The 17,847-nt window shown below is 34.5% G+C and overlaps 1 protein-coding gene across 1 annotated transcript in view; it reads right to left on the bottom strand.

The window, feature by feature from the left end:
* Nucleotides 1-1,523: 1,523 nt before the first annotated feature.
* The window catches only part of TDRP (testis development related protein), a 58,155-nt gene continuing 41,831 nt past the window's right edge, over nucleotides 1,524-17,847 (bottom strand). Inside the window, exons 4-5 of the mRNA XM_020973009.2 lie at nucleotides 6,738-6,841; nucleotides 1,524-4,566 (exon numbers count right to left, since the gene is read on the bottom strand). Of these exons, the coding sequence (XP_020828668.1) occupies nucleotides 4,221-4,566; nucleotides 6,738-6,841 (450 nt within the window). The 3' untranslated portion in view covers nucleotides 1,524-4,220. The remainder of the gene's footprint in view (nucleotides 4,567-6,737; nucleotides 6,842-17,847) is intronic.

The following is a 17,847-nucleotide window of genomic DNA, read 5'->3' as shown; positions in this document are numbered from 1 at the left end:
AAGAAAGGTTAAATCTGTCAACATTAATTAGCTACTTGTTAAGCTTCTGGATTTCCTCCCCCCTATTTTGGGTAGACTTTTACTCAGTAGTGTAGGTAAATACCTCAAAAGATTAAAGAGAGGAAAGGGGAAGGGAATGAGCATTTTATGTTGTGCCTACTACGTACCAAGCACTGTGCTAAGTGCTTTACAAACATCATCACCCTTCATAAACAGAGCTCCTACCAGCTCTCCTCTTTTATCTTTCCCCAAAACCATTTTCATCATTCAAGATTCATACCAAATTAAAAAAGATTTTTCTTAATCTCTAGAGCAAGAGTGTGAGGTATTATGTGTAAAATCACAGGATTTAGAGATAGAAGGAACCTTGGAGATTATCTACTTAAAGCCTCTCCCTTAGAGATGAGAAAATTTAAGCCTTAAAGAGGTTGTAGGGTGCCCACTATCACACAGGTGTAAAGTATCAGATCTAAGATTGAATCCTCAGTCTTCTAACTCTAAATCAAGGTTTCCAGCTACTCTTCTACAATGCCTTTCATTTACTTTAGACAAGATTATCCTTTAAACTATTCCACTATTTAAACTATTCCACATTGCCTTTCATTTGCTTTAAACAAGAGCCTTTGTGTTTAGAGGCTCTGTGTTGGGGTCCCTGTCACTCCTCCATCAATGAGCCTATAATAATAGCTGAGATAGTCCAGCAAAGGCACATGGGTAAGAGAGAGATTGTGGAAGCAGAATGTCCAGACTTAAAAGCAACATGGCACAACAGTAAGGAAACTCCTTTACTTTACGTGGTAAATCCTGGTTTAATTTCTGGCTCTGATATTTCTTAATTAAGTGACCCTGGAAAATTAAACTTCTCTCTTTGGACTTCCATTGCTTCATCTTTAAAACAGGAGCAGTACCTACAACTATCTACTTCAAGGCTGACAACTGTTACTGGTGAATAATTAAATATGGAATTAGGGAGAAAGGGGAAGAAAAGATGACTTGGAGATTTCTAGCCTAAGTCATTAGGAAAATTGTGGTATTATTTCAAAACCAGAGAAGCCGGAAAAAGGGGCATGTTTAACGGTAGATGAGGATAAGTAATTTATGTGGGCAGTCCTGGTTTCAAAACCTGGCTTTGCCATTTGATTCCCTATGTGAGCATAGGCTAGTCATGTGCTCTCTTTGAGCCTCAAGTCTTTACATCTGAAAAATGTCAAGATTGGACCAAATGGCCTCCAAAGTCTCAAATCTCTGACCTAAGACCCTATGTCTGATTACTCTTCCATGTTTACCAAAGCTGACAGCCAAGAAAATGATAGTTTATTGAACACTAAGTAACCAATGATGAAATCAAGGCAACCTGTACCAGTCACAATCCACAATACAGTGGCCCTACCCACCCACCTGTGTCACATATCAAGAAAAGTATTTTAGAGGCAGGTCTTACCTTAGTTATAGTGACAATTTTGATATACCTAAAAGAAAATGTACTCAAGGAAATTTGAAAATTTAAAAAAAAATCATGATACTCCAGTTTAAATTATTTCTTTATTTATGTGAAAATTCTACAAGTATTATTTGCATTTGAAAATGAGGCTAAAAAAAGGTCAAGTCACTATGTGACTTATTACAGTCATCTGACGCATTAACTTAAGTAAAAGCCAATAATCATGCAAATTGATAATGGGGGAATAGATTTAAGTAAATTTTTTTGTATAACCTCAAAAATTCATTTTTAAATCTATCTTTTATGAAGCACGACCAATTTCTCATCAAAATCAAACAAAGCATTAAGGAGTTAAATAAATATCCCTGTTGCATGCATCTGTATTCCTGATCATATTCAGGACATATAAACATTTAAAACCCAAACTAAGGCCTCAACATTTTCTGGTTAAGAGATTTAATGAAACGTCTATGAAAAGAACAAAAGAAAAACTCACTTTAGTGAAATTATGCTACAAAATATAATAAATTATATTAAAATCACAACATAATCATTTTACCTTAAAATCAGACACAATTTTGACAGAAAACATTAATATTTTACTTTAATATGTTTCATCTATAGAAAGAAAAATTCAGATAAGTTATACAATAAATTCTAATCCAAATACAGTTTTAAGTCCAGAATAATTCAGATTATGGGAAATTTTTTGTAATTATACAGGGCTTTTTCTCCAGCTGTGCATCACAAATACTTTAAAAGGTGAAATACAGGCACTTGACAATAAACTATGCAAGGCATAGCGATCCTTATTGGTAATGGTATAACAGAACTCCCAATAAGAGGAAAAAATAATGGCATTTCCTGACCTCTCTCCTCAGCTAAAGGGTTGTTATAAGGTCTTCAAATGATTTGTATCTATTGTCTTACCTCAGCATTAGCTGAAAACATGTCAAAACATTGCTCCTGATCTTAAACTTTTTTTAACTATGAAATGGATCTATGAATTATGAAATATATCCTTATGTATAGCAAACACAGGTGCAGATGCTGGAGACAAAAACCAAATATCAACTTATTTACCTGAGGCAAATTATTTTTCTTCTTCAACAAGGCTAAGCAGCATAGTATTAACAAAGCTTTCTATTATATTATGAACAAAAAAACCTAATTAAAATTATTTCATGTACATTTTTAAAATACAGCATCTTTCTGACCATCTTTATCGAAGAAAATCTTTTTTCCTAAAACATAGACTTAGTAGTTTTACTATCAGGCATGTTCAGATATTCTACAGAGATTTTAATTGGAAAGTCCATTTAAATAGAACTGCACAGAAGTACAACTGCATTATATGGTTTGCAGGGAACAGGAAGAGTGCAATGTGTGTTTTGAAGCATATAACCTTCTCCTGAAAAAACCCCAAGAAAAAACTATTCTTTACCAATAAAAGCTATGACTTTTTTTTTTCTCCTCAAACAAGTTGGTGATTCAGATAAAAGGGCTATCTAAGCATCCCTGGTGAAGTGGCGTATTGCTAAAGACACCTGACATGAGCACATAGTTAAAGACAACAACAAAAGTTTAGAGATTTAAACATTTTTTACTTCAAGAAATAACTTCATAGTGATAATAATGGATCAGCCATAAATTATTTTTCTGCTAAAAATAGGCATTTTCTTTACAAGATAAGATGTAACTAACACCCATTACATTAAGAATATCATTTTGAAAATTAAACCCAAATCTGTGGTTATAAATAGAAAAAGAGGCACTTTCAGTTTTTATATAGTTTGAAATCTATAATGAACAGAAATACATCAATTTAATTCCCAAACTAAAATTAAAAGTACCAAGACATGTAGTTAGCACACATTCTATCATTCCTTAGTTACTCTGACAACATAAAAGCACAGTGACTTTTTAAAATAAATAATTTAAAAATAAGATCAATATTTAAAAGTCAAGAAGGAGAACTAAGGAAAAATAAAACCAAAACAAAGCCAAAATCATTACTATTCATGTGCAAACTAGAAGCTATTTCTCCACAGGCATTGCATGAACAAAATTTTTTATTTAACATTTTGCACTCAATTATAACCCTTTACTTTCCTATTTAACTGTTTAGCCAAGTTTTTTTAATGCAAATTTTGACTTTTTTGCTAAATTAAGTAACTTTTAGCCTAACCTTTGGAAGACTTATTGACTCTCTGCAAATTTCTGGCAATGGAAGAGAATTGTACAACTGCTACAGCCTCATATTTCATACAACATATAAACAGAAATAGAATGACTAATTAAAAAACAAGGAAAAGAAGATTTTCAGGCAAAAAACCCTAGAATTATAATTATGGCATGAAAAGAGTTTTGTGGCAAATTACAAATCAACACTGGTTTTTTAATGGAAGTCATCCAAAATTAACATCTGTAGCTTCAGAAGTCTTGGGATCCCAAGAGCCTAGAAGTTTCTAGATAAGGCAGTCGAATTCAAAACCAGTGTATACATTCACACAGAAAATGCAGTATTTTTGGTTATCTCAACAATTTGAAATACTGGAAAAATCCAAATGTGGAAAACAGGCACAAAAGAGGTTTTCTATTTTTTTTAAATGAAGAAAACAGATGAATCACCTACTGATAAACTAATTAAAAATAACAGAAAAATATAAGAATCTAAACAAAACCAAGCATACGGGTGCAATACTGAGCAAATTTTGGTTTGACTATACATAGATATCAAGAAACATTTTCATTTATGAAGTATTTCAAATTGTGATTATCATTCTAATTCTTCCCAGTTATCGGTAAGATTACCTTTGCTTTGACGTCTAATGCCGACCAATTTTCCAGCTGATTTGATACTCCACCTGGAACTGTTTCCTGAGCTGGTCAGGTTGGTATATTTAGTGGAACCTTTAGTCTCATCTTCCCAACCCGGCCAGGAGAGATGGTCCCTAGAAGAGTCACTTTCATCAGTGGCTACATCTTCAAGAGTAATTTGAGGTGGCTCCCATCCCTCCATCTCATCTGGTTTCTTAGATTGTATATTCTGTTTTAACACCAAACTGTCCCAAAATCCAGATTTCTTTTCAGTCTTCACATCTTCTTTTATTCTTAAGTTAGTTCTGAGGTAGATGAAAACATTAAATATTGAACAACTTTCTCCAAAAGACACTTTAATATTTGTATGTTTCCAATTAAACCAATTCTTCAAAATAATTTAGGCATATAATATATCAGGTAGTTTTTAACTGGGGGAGCTACTAAAATCATTTTGAAAATATCATTCAAAACTTTAAATTTACAAAATTAACATTCCCAAGCAATCTAAAATGAACACCAAAAATTAATAGTTTATTGAAATTTATCAAAGGATTAGTTACCAAAAGATGAACTGGGATAGGGGAAGACATAGCAACTCATGAAGAAAGACTATTTATTTAGTAAGGTGTTCAGGGGGTCACAACCTGCAGAGGTAGAGGGAATGTCGCATATTTGGCATTTTTCTTATTACTGAAATTAGAGATTTCCTCCTAGAACTCTTTTAAAAAAATTTTTTTTAGTAGAAGTTCAGTCAAATTTACAAGCAAAGAAAAGAGCTTTGGTTCTTCATTGTGAGAGAACTATGGCTCTGCTAAGATAAGGATAATGGACTAAAGGTAAATTTTAGGATAAGAAATGGAAACTAGGTTAAAAACAATAAACTGTACACCAGTGGTGTCAGACACATGACCCACTGTGGATGGCATTTATGGGCCTAATCAGATTAAAATGTAATTGGAAAATATTTAATAAAATAATAAGAATGCAATAGAACATAGATAATATTAATGTGTTCTTTTAATTTAATATGTGGCCCAGAAGGATCCTTATGTATAGTTTAGTGGCCTCTGTTTCTATTTGAGTTTGAAACCATTGCCGCACACAATTTACTTTAAAGAACTTAGAAATCTGAATCAGACTCCATTTAACTTTACATTAACAGTTACCATGAAAAAACATTTGGGGGAAGGAACAATGGAAGGATCAGCTTGACACCATATTATGATGCAAACTGATAAAAATATATTAATAATTGCAAAATGCTATTTGAGGTATGACAAAAAATATAGGTTACAATCAAGAGGTGGTTATTCAATTTACAAAAAGGATATGCAACTGAATGCCTTTAACTAGGATTCTCCCCCTAAGCGAGTTTAATAAGTGCCTTTATTTTCTTTAAATGCCTAAAATTCAGGAAAGCATCTATTCACAAAGTAAACTATGCCTAGAATTGGGAAAGGGTTCCATGACATAAACAGACGGAAAGAAATCTTTAAAAATTATCTAGTTGATCATCCTGCCTATTAACAGGACTTAGTGAAACCAGTTCATCCAGAAAAGAAATGTTGTTTAGGTCAAATCTACTTAGCCAGCTAAAGTAAAGTGAAAGGTTATAATAGTCAATAGAATAAAGAAAAGTACTTGCAGTCAATTCATCTTTTAAAAATGTACATACTGGTATTACCAATGTAATAATATATAATAAAAATAATTTACATGCACATGTGCATGTAAATGTATATATTTGTAAAGCCACTAAAACTTAATACTGCCTAATTTCTAATGTTTGTTTTATCTTCTAAAGCTCTTTTTATGCTTGAGTATCACTGAAGTTGCTTAAAGGCTAATTAATTACTTCAAGTTAAAATTCAAGTTTCAGTAATAACAAAAAAAGTCCCAAAATTTCAAAATCATATCAAACTGAATGCACTGTTTCTTTAAAATACACAAATACCAAGATTTTAAAAATAGTTCAATTGGTTAATTTATAGGAACAGAAGTAAAGAAATTATGAAAGGTTTACAAGTATAACACATAATTGTAACATCATAAATATAGCTAATTTGTTGACCATGCACAGTTCCTTAAAAATAAAACGACTACCATTTGTCTCAAGTGTTAATAGGTGGCACAGTGGATAGAGCACTGGGCTTGGAATCAGGCTGACTCATCTTGATCAGTTCAAATCTGGCCTCAGACACTTTCTAGCTAAGTAACCCTATACAAGTCACTTAACCCTGTTTGCTCTCAGTTCTCCATCTGTAAAATGAGCTGGAGAAAAGGTCACAAAAAATAAGATATGACTCAAATGACCAAACAACAAAAATTTCCCAAAATGCTTGAAAATTAAAACACAGATACATTTTAATATAATTAAACTAGACACAATAAATCATTATCTTTATTCATTCAAGCCTGTTTTCCAGTCTTATTCTTTCAATGTTAATTTTTTTAACAATCTTTTACTACTTACCCTTTAAACTTTGGAGATTTGCATTTTTCTAGTAGTTGCTGTTCATCATCTTTATTAAACATTGAGGTCACTTCTTTCCAACCTCGGAAACTGGCTCCCTGAACCTAGTAAAAGATTTTTAAAAACTCAAAAAATCCTACAACATGAAATAATAAGTGAGCAGGGCAAAATCTTACACATGCTTTTCTACCTTATTCTAAGTTCTTCAGCATTATAGTGACCAATAAAGTCCTACTCTAATGCCTCATTATGGCAGAGTTCTGACGGCATATGGCTAGAGAAGATAGGATCTGGTAAGCTGAAAAGGTTTTTAATGAGTCCAAGGTAAGATAATTCCTATTGATTGAAGACTACCCTTAGCTAAATGAAGATACTTAAAACCAGAAAGCTACCAGCTTTTGAGTTTGGGAGATGGAAGCTATAGCAATTCATGAAAAACTCATGAAGGAGAAGGCAGAACCAAGATGGCAGAATAAAGGTAGCAATCCGAACTGACTCTTCCAACATTCCCCTCCACCAACTTTAAAATAATACCTAAAATCAAATTTTGAAGCAACAGAGCCAGTTCAGGGTGAGACATTTTTCTAGCCCAAGATAACTTAGGAAGTAAGCAGGTGAGGTCTGTGACACTTGGGTGGGGACTTAGCCTAGAGCACACACAGTGAGACAGCATTAGTTGTGGGCCTTGGTGGTTGCTGCCATAGTGGCAGCAGCAGCTTTTCAAGGCTCTCAGCTCAGAGACAGTAAGGCGGGGGGGTGGGGGTGGTTTGAAAGAACTGGTCAGAAAGATCGCAAGATGCCCTGACCTGGCACTGGGCACAAGAACCTGATGCATTGTACATATGCAATTTCAAGGTCAAGAGGAATATAAGCACTAGAGGGAGCAGAGGAGCAGAGGCCCTAGTCACAACTTCAAGGCACAAGGGAGCACTAGCACGTGTAGCTGCAGGGGAACAGTAAACTTTCCTGGGTAAAGACCAGAGAACAGGCCAGAAAAACAGTGGCCATACCTCTCCCTAGATCACCACTTTAAAAGCACCAAAAAAACTTAAGAGACCCCCAGAACTAGCTCTGAAAACAGCAGCACAAAAAAGCTTGAAGCTTGGAACACTGCCCAACTCTCACCCCAGGAAAAAAGCCCAAATTTAATATAAAGTTAAAAGTCAAAAAATAGGCTGGAAAAATGAACAAACAAAAAAAAAGGGGCCTAATCATAAAAAGCTGCTATGATGACAGGGAAGAACAAAACAAACTCACAAGAAGAACAATGTAAAGACAGCTACAAGGAAAGCCTCAAAGGGGAAAAAAAATGCAAACTGGACATAAGGCCAAAAAGAATTCCTGGAAGAGCTACAGAAAGCAATTAGAGTGGCTAAAGAGAAATGGAGACAAGAAATGAGAGTGGTTCGAGAAAATTATGAAAAGAGAGTCAATAGCTTGGTAAGCAGTACAAAAAATACTGCAGAAAATAGCGCTTTAAAAAAGCAGAATGGGGGGGACGGAGCCAAAATGGTGGAATAAAAGCAGTGACTTGCTTGAGCTCTCCCCCAAACCCCTCCAAATATCTATAAAAAAATGGCTCTAAACAAATTCTAAAGCAACAGAACCCACAAAAAGACAGAGTGAAGCAAATTTCCAGCCCAATACAGCCTGGATGGTTGATCAGAAAGGTATATCGTGACTGGACGGCAGAGGAGCTCAGTTCGTGGGCGCGCAGGCTGCAATGAACCTGGAGCAGGCCTCAGAGGACTGAATCACAGTCAGCTGTGGCAGTTGCCAGACCTCTCAACCCAGGAAGGCAAAGACAATTTGGAAGGTCAGTGGAAAAGTCTGTTTCTGCAGTGGTGAAGAGAGAAGCACAGTAGGGTTCCAGCCCCAGTCCCCAGGCCTGGCCCCAGGGCAGCAGCTGCCTCCTGAGCTTCTGGCCCACATACTGAGGGGGAATCGAGCGGCTGATCAGAGTGGGATTGCAGGGATCTCTCTGCTGGTGCAGGATTCTCTTGCTTTGCCCGTGCTTGGATCTGGGTCACAGTTCTGGGTGGCGGTCCTAAGGTGAGGAGGAGTGCTGGCATGGTGGCAGTGCAGAGAAAATTCTCCTCACAGTTCCAAGATAGAAAAGAGTGCTTGTGGTCACTCATAGACCAGAGCTTAGGCCAGGAAAGGATTTAAATGCCTCACCCCTTGTCATACCACCTTGGAAGAACTGAATATTTTCAGGTCCCTAGAAGTATCTCTGCAAACAGCTGTACAAACCCCCAAAGCCTGGCACAGTACATTCTCCACACTGGAAGCAGACTCCTACCTTAACAAAGAGTTTATAACTCAAGTAATTGGCTGGGATCATAAGCAAACAGCACAAAAAGAGTCAGACTATATTATCTTACTTTGGTGACAAAGAAGATCAAAACATACAAACAGAAGAAGACAACACAGTCAAAGCTCCTACATTCAAAGCCTCCAAGAAAAATATGAATCAGTCCCAGGCCTTGGAAGAGCTCAAAAAGGATTTTGAGAAGCAAGTAAGAGAAGTAGAGGAAAAAATGAGAGTGATGCAAGAAAATCATGAAAAACAAGTCAATGGCTTGCTAAAGGAGACCCAAAAAAATACTGAAGAAAATAACACCTTAAAACATAGCTTAACCCAAATGGTAAAAGAGGTCCAAAAAGCCAATGAAGAGAAGAATGCCCAAAAAAGAAAAATTGGCCAAATAGAAAAGGAAATCCAAAAGATTACTGAAGAAAATACTTCCTTAAAAATTAGAATAGAGCAATTGGAAGCTAATGACTTCATGAGAAATAATGGCACTGTAAAACTAATCCAAAAAATGAAAAAATAGAAGAGAATGTGAAATATCTCACTGGAAAAACAACTGACCTGGAAAATAGACCCAGGAGAGAGAATTTAAAAATTATTGGACTATCTGAAAGCCATGATCAAAAAAGGAACCTAGACATCATCTTTCAAGAAATTATCAAGGAAAACTGCCCAGATATTTTAGAACCAGAGGGCAAAATAGAAATTGAAAGAATCCACTGATCATCTCCTGAAAGAGATCCCCAAAGGAAAACTCCTAGGACTATTGTAGCCAAATTCCAGAGTTCCCAGGTCAAGGAGAAAATATTGCAAGCAGCCAGAAAGAGACAATTCAAGTATTGTGTAAACACAATCAGGATGACACAAGATTTAGCAGCTTCTACATTAAGGGACCGCAGGGCATAGAATATAATATTCCAGAGGGCAAAGGAGATAGGATTACAACCAAGAATCACCTACCCAGCAAAACTAGTATAATCCTTCAGGTGAAAAAATGGTCATTCACTGAAACAGGGGACTTTCAAGCATTCTCGATGAAAAGACCAGAGCTGAATAGAAAATTTGACTTTCAAAGTGAAACATGGAAGAAGTAAACAGAAAAGAGAAATCATAAGAGACAATTATTAAGGTTGAACTGTTTACATTCCTGCATGGAAAGATATTTGTAACTCATGAGTCCTTTGTCAGTATTAGGGTAGTGGGAGGGAAAAAAATTTTATGTATATATACAGACATAGATAGATAGATGGATAGATAGATGGATAGAGGGCACAGGGTGAGTTGAAGAGGAAGGGGTAATATCTGGGAAATAAAATTAAGGGGTGAGAGAGGATTATACTGGGAGAAGGAGAAAGGGAGAGGTAGAATGGGGTAAATTATCTCACATGCAACAGACAAGAAAAGGCTTTTACAGTGGAGGGGAAATGGGGAAAGGTGAGAGGGAACGAGTGAATCTTATTCTCACAGGATTGGCTTAAGGAGGGAATAACATACATAATTGGGTATGGAAATCTATCTTACCTACAGGAAAATAAGGGGGGAAGTGGACAAGAGAGCAGGGGGATGAGAGAGGGGAGGGCACACTGGAGTAGGGGCTAATCAGAAGCAAACACTTCTGAGGAGGGACAGGGTCAAAAGAGATAATAGAATAAATGGGGGTTAGGCTAGGATGAAGGGAAATATACTTAGTTTTTCATAACATGGCTACTACAGAAGTGTTTTGCATGACTACACATCTATAACCTGTTATTGAGTTGCTTGCCTTTTTTTTTCAATGAGGGTAGATGGGGAGGGAGGAATGGAGAAAATTTGTAACCCAAAGTTTTAAAAACACGTTAAAAGCAACTGTTTATAAAATTTAAAAAAAAAGACTCAAATACAATGGCCAAAAATGCCTTGGCGGGAAAAAAAAAAACAGCAGAATTGGCCAAATGGTTAAAAAAAAAAAGACAAAAATTCACTGAGGGAAAAAGCTCCTTAAAAAGTAAAATAGGCCAAATGGGAAAAGGGGTACAAAAATTTTACTTCTCTTCAGTGAACTCCTTCAGAATTGGATAAAATAGAAAAAGAAGTACAAAAGCTCACTGGAGAAAATAATTCCTTAAAAATTAGAATTAGGCAAATGGAAGCTAATGACTCCATGAGACATCAAGAAACAATAAAATAAAGTCATAGAATGAGAAAAAAATAGAAAAAATGTGAAATATCTCACTGGAAAAACAACTAATCTGGAAAAGAGATCGAGGAAAGAGATTTACTGTACTATCTGAAAGCCATGATCAAAAAAATAACATAGACATTATATTCAAGAAATTAGTTTTTTTAATGCCCAGATATCTTAGAACCAGAATGTAAAATAGAAATGGAAAGAATCCACTTATCATCTCCCAAAAGAGAGCCTAAAATGAAAACTCCCAGGAATATTACAGCCAAATTCCAGAGTTCCCAGATTAAAGAGAAAATATGGAAAACAATCAGAAAGCAACCACTCAGATACCACAGAAACACAATATGGATTCACACAAAATTTAGTAACTTCGATTTTCAAGAAGTGGAGGGGTTGGAATATGATATTCCAAAAGGCCAAGGAACTAGGATTAATCCTAATCTAAAATTAACCAGGAATAATCTACCCAGCAAAACTAAGGATAATCTTTCAGAGTAAAAAATGGGCATTTCATAAACCAGAGGACTTGTAAACATTACTGATGAAAAGATCAGAACTGAATAGAAAATGTGACATTCAAACACATGATTCAAGAGAAGCACAAAAAGTTAACTTTGTAATGAGACTTTATAAGGTTAAACCATTACCATTCCTATATGGGAAGATGATACATGTAATTTCTAAAACTTTTATCATTATGAGGACAGTTAGAAGGAGTCTACACAGACAAAGGGCATGAGTGTGAGTACATTATGTTGAGATGATCTTTAATAAAAATGAAGGGGTAAAAAAGAGGTATATACTGGGAGAAGGAGGAAGGGAGGGGGAAATTATTTCATATTAAAAAAGGCATTCAAGAAAAAGCTTTTACATTGGAGGGAAAAATGTGAGGGAGATGGCTAGACAACAGTAAACCTCACTCTTACTGAAACTGGTTCAAAGATAGAAGAATATATATACATAATCAGTTGGATATAAAAATATCTTACCCAACAGGGAAGCAGGAGGGGAAGAAGATAAGAAAAAGTGGAGGATGGGGGTAGAGCTGATAAAAGAGAGAGCAAATTTTTTTAAAAATGGTCAGAAGCAAAACAGACTTTAGTGAAGAGATAGGGTAAAAAGAGAGAAAAAAGGATAAACAGAAAAAACAGGATGGAGGGAAATATACACTTAGTAAACATAACGTAATTTGAATGTGATGAACTCACCCACACAGCAGAAGCAGATGATAGAACAGATTAGAGACAATGAAGTAACAGCAATAAGAAACATATGTGCCTCAAATAGCAGAGAAGCCAAATTCTTAAAGGAAAAGGGAAATGAGTTATAGGAAAAAAAATAATAAAACTTTACTAGTGGGAAACTTCAACTTTCCTTCTTAGAACTAGATAAATCTAACCATTAAATAAGAAACAAGTTTGAATAGAATTTTATAAAACTTAGATATGACAGACCTCTGCAGAAAACTGAAAGGGGATAAGAAGGAGTAAACCTTTTTTTTCTCAAATCTATATGGAACCCTCACAAAAACTGACCGGGGCTGAAAAGCATAAATATTAAATGCCCCTTCAGGGGGGTATAATCCAATAAAAATTACATTTAATAAAGGGCCGTGGAAGCATAGGCTAAAAATTTACTGGAAGCTAAATAATCTAATCCTAAAGAATGAGGGGGTCAAAGAACAAATCACAGAAAAAAAATTTCATTAAAAAGGACAACAATTAAACAAAATACCAAAATTTGTGGGACGAAGCCAAAGTGAACCCAAAGAAATTTTATCTCTAAACTCTTATATCAATAAAAAAAGAGAAAGAGCAGATCAATGAATTGGACATGCAATTAAAAAAAATAGAAAAAGAATAAATAAAAAAACTCCAACTAAAAACCAAAATAGAAATCCTGAAAATCAAAAGAGAAATGAATAAAATTAAAAGTTAAAAAAGCCCCTGCCAGTATCAAAAAATGATAAGGATGAATGCACTATCCATGAAGATGAAATTAAGGCAATAATTTTGCCCAATTACATGCCAGTGAAATTTGATAATTTAAGTGAAATAGATGAATATTTACAAAACAATATTGCCCAGATTAATAGCAGAAGAAATAGAACACTTAAATAACCCTATCTTAGAAAAACAAATTGAACAGGCAATAAATGAACTCCCTAAGAAAAAATGCCCAGGTCCAGATGGATTTACAAGTGAATTTTACCAAACGTTTAAAGATCAATTAAATCCAATACTACATAAATTATTTGAGAAAAATAGGAAAAGAAAGAGGCTTACCAAATTCCTTTTATGATACAAATATGGTTTGGACACTCAAACCAAGAAGAGCAAAAGCAGAACAAAAAACAAAACAACAACTGGTACAAAAATTGTAAATAAAAAAGTAACAATAAGATTACAGTAATATGTCACAAAAAAACATACACTTGACCAGGTAAGATTTATATCATGAATGTAGAGCTGATTCAATATTGGGAAACTATCAACATAACTGACTATATTAATAACAAAAACATCAAAAATTATATGATTATGTGAATAGGTGCAAAAAAAAGCTTTTGACGAAATACAACATTCATTCCTATTCAAAACAACAGAAAGAGAAGGAGTAAATGGAGCTTTCCTTAAAATAATAAACAGAATCTATCTAAACCCATCAGCAAGCATTATCTGTAAAGGAGATAATCCAAAAACCCTCCTGATAAGATCAGGGTTCATGAAGCAAGGATGTCCATTATCACCACTATTATTCAATATGGTACTAGAAATGCTAGCCATAATAAGGCAAGAAAAAGAAATTGAAGGAACTAGAACAGGCAAAGAGGAAACAAAATTATCACTCTTTAGAGACAGTATGAAGGTATACTTAGAGAATACTAGAGAATCAACTAAAAAACTAATTGGAACAATTAACTTTAGTTAGCAAAGTTATAGGATATTAAAAAAAACCCTACATAAATCATCGATATTTGTGTGTGTGTGTGTGTGTGTAACCAAAAAAGTCTAAGAGGAAGATATATAAAGATAAATTCCATTTAAAATAACTATAGATTGTACAAAATAAATGGAAGTGTTTCTATCCACAAGATATACACAGGAACCATATGAACATAATTACAAAATATTTTTCATGTAAATAAAGACAAATCTCAACAACTAGAGAAATATTAATTGTTCATAAGTAAGCTGAGCCAGTATAGTAAAAATGGCAATTCTACCTAAATTAATTTACTTTCTTAATTTAAACTAATTTACTTATTCAGTGCCAAAGCAATCAAACTATCCAAGAATTTATTTTACAGAGCTAGAAATAAATCGTAACAAAATTCATCTTGAAGAACCAACTGTCAGGGAATATCAAGGGAATTAAAGAAAACAAAAATGAAGGAAGGTGGCCTAGCAGTGCCAGATTTCAAACTATATCACAAAGTGGTAATCATCAAAACAATCCGGTATTAACTAAGAAATGGAATGGCAGATCAGTAGAATAGATTAAGCAATACAGAGCAGAGTGTTTGACAAATCCGAAGATCCAAGCTTTAGGGTCAAGAATGCATTACTGGACAAAAATTTCTAAGAAAACTGGAAAGTAGTTTGGTAGAAACTAGGTATAAACTGACATCTTGCACCATATACCAAGATAAGATTAAAATGGGTACATAATTTAGACATAAAGGGTGGTTAACATAAGCTGAGTAGGAGAGCATAGAAAATTTTGCTTGTCAGATCTATGAATAAGGAAAGACTTTATGATCAAAGAAGAGAAATAGAGGATCATGGGAAACACAATGGATAGATTTGATTACATGAAATTAAAAAGGTTTTGCACAAACAAATCCAATGCAGCCAAAATAAGAAGGAAAACAGGAAACCGGGAAAGAATTTTTACAGCATTTCTCTAATAAAGACCTTATCTCTTAAATATATAGGGAACTAAGTCAAATATATAAAAAGAAGAGCCATTCCTCAACTGATAAATGATCAAAGGGTAAGTAATTGAGAAATGGTCAAAACAGGCAGTTTTCAAAAGAAAAAAACAAAGCTATCTACGGTCATATGAAAAAATACTCTGAGAGACCACCTCACACCTATCAGATTAGCTAAAATGACTGAAAAGGATTAGATGTGAAAAAGCAGGTGGAATTGTGAACTGATCCAATCCTCCTGGAGAACAATTTGGAACTATTCCCAAAGGTTTATAAAACTGTGCATACCCTTTGACCTAGAAACACCATTATTAAGTCTGTATCCCAATGAGATTAAAAAAAAAAAAAAGGAAAAGGACCTAAATGTACAAAAATATTTATAGCAGCTCTTTTTGTGGTGGCAAAGAACTGGAAATTGAGGGAATGCCCATCAATTGGGTAATAGATGAATAAGTTGTGGCAAATGATTGTGATGGAATGCTACTTTACTGTAAGAAATGATGAGCAGAATGGTTTCAAAAATAACCTGGGAAAACTTTTAAGAATTGAAGCAAAGTAAATTGAGCAGAACTAGGCAAACATTGTTCATAGTAACAGAAATATAATACAATGATCAACTGTGAAAGACTTAAACTACTCTTATTAATACAATGATCCAAGTCCAATCTGATGAAAATGCTACCCACATCCAAAAGGAGAACTGATCAAAGATGAGTGCAGATTGAAGCATAATGTTTTTTCCTTGCTTTTTTTTTCCAACGTGGATAATACGGAAATATGTTTTGCATGATTTTGCATGTATAACTGACATCACGAAGGAGGAAGGGAGAGAATTTGGAACTCAAAATGTTTTTAAAAAGTAAAATTAAGTTAAGAAATGTGTTTCTGAAAAACTAACGCATGGAGGAAATGGGACAATATGTAATTATGAGCATAAAATGTGACTTTTAAAAAATGATAAAAAAGCAGGGCACAACAATTAGAATTTGAGCCTCAGTTCACTGTTGTCTACCCCCTAGTAAGTGTTATACGGACAAGTACCATGTTGTGTTCAGTCCTTTGCACACAGTAGGGACTCAATTACTTGATGATTTGTTATTAGCTCTTTAGACTGTCAACTCTTTGGGGAAAGGGGCTGTCTTATTTCATCTTTGTCTCACCACTTATTTAATACAGTGGCAGTGTCACAGTGTTTAACAAGTGTTTGTTCAATTGAATTAAATTTGAAGCTATTAAATTTGTAAGATAAAGCACATCTTGATTACTATTCTTTCTGAAGAGTTCTTGCAAAATCAAACAGTCCCAACCAGGTAAGACTTCACAAATAGGCTTTGATCATTATGAAGATTTGAATGATAACCATAACTGTACTTCAGAATTTGTTTAGGGGAAATTTTTTTTTCTAAGTAGCACTTAAAATCCTCAGATAATTCTGCCCATAGAGTGTATGCTAGCATCACCTTCACTTTTTACATGACATTTTCTACTCAAACTATAAACAAAAGTATAATGTTAAGAACTGGTTGGGATTCTGAAGTATGACATATCCCATGGTATGTATTAAGGTCTAGGTGTACAAAACCATATAAACTTGTTTTTCAACACAAGAATGACTAATAAATACTTCATGAATTTACATGTTACAAGTAATTACTTTACTTTTTGGTTCTACAGACATCATTACTGTCCCATGACTGATGTTATTAATAAGAAGTGGCCACTTCACACAAGGGCCTTATCACAAGGCATAACAAGTTGGAGAGGAATTCCAGACTTTGGTCAACTTTTCAAATACCTGAAAGGAACAGAACAGTGTACAACACTGTATCACATAGTTAACTATTTGTCTTTATACTTGTGCTCATTCATTCATTCATTCATTTAAAATGCCTAAAGAGCTACTGTGTGCTGGTACTTGGTGCTGGGAATATACCCCTAAACAGTTCCTGCCCTCAAGGAGCTTACATTCTATTTAAGGAAAACAACATGAACACAGGTAAGTATATAGAAAATATATACAAAATAAATACAGACCAAACACAACTGGAGGGAGATTGGACAATTAATGGAAGTATCAAAAAGTCATCTTATAGTAGATGGCACTTCAGCTAAACTTTGATAGTATTCTACATGGTGAAAGGGAAGTACAATCCAAACATGGAAGACATGCTATGCAAAGACATGGAAAGAGGAAATAAATGGAATATGAGGAAAAGCTCCTCAAAAAGTAGCTTACATTCAATCAAGGAGATACACTTATATCTTTAGGTATAGATAAAATAAACACAGGTGGAGGGCACTGTTGCTGGGAGGATAAATAAAGGCTCCGTGCCTAACATGACATTTGAATTGAGTTTTAAAGGAAATGAAATTCTAAGAGGCAGAAGTAATACATGCAGGCAAGGTATAGCACAAAGGCAAGTGAATGCAAGAGATGGGAGTATAGTTTATGAAGGTTAGCAAGAAGGTTAGTTTGGCTGGACCACAGAGGACATGGGAAGAGCAGTAAAATATAATAAGGTTGGAAACTGTATGTTGTAGCCAGACTGTGAAAGATTTCAAAAGCCAAAAAGTGAACTTTATATTTGATCCTAAAGGTAACAGAGACATTTCTTGAGCGTCTTAGAGAAACCTCCAGTTTAAGAAAATCACTTTGGCAGCTATGTGGAAGATTGATTAAGGAGAGAGAAATTTT

The sequence above is a fragment of the Phascolarctos cinereus genome, unplaced genomic scaffold (genome assembly GCF_003287225.1).
Source record: "Phascolarctos cinereus isolate Bilbo 61053 unplaced genomic scaffold, phaCin_HiC Scaffold_2;HRSCAF=192, whole genome shotgun sequence".
NCBI lineage: Eukaryota > Metazoa > Chordata > Mammalia > Diprotodontia > Phascolarctidae > Phascolarctos > Phascolarctos cinereus.
Note: the sequence above shows the minus strand (reverse complement) of the source record. Positions and strands in the feature narration are given on the sequence as shown.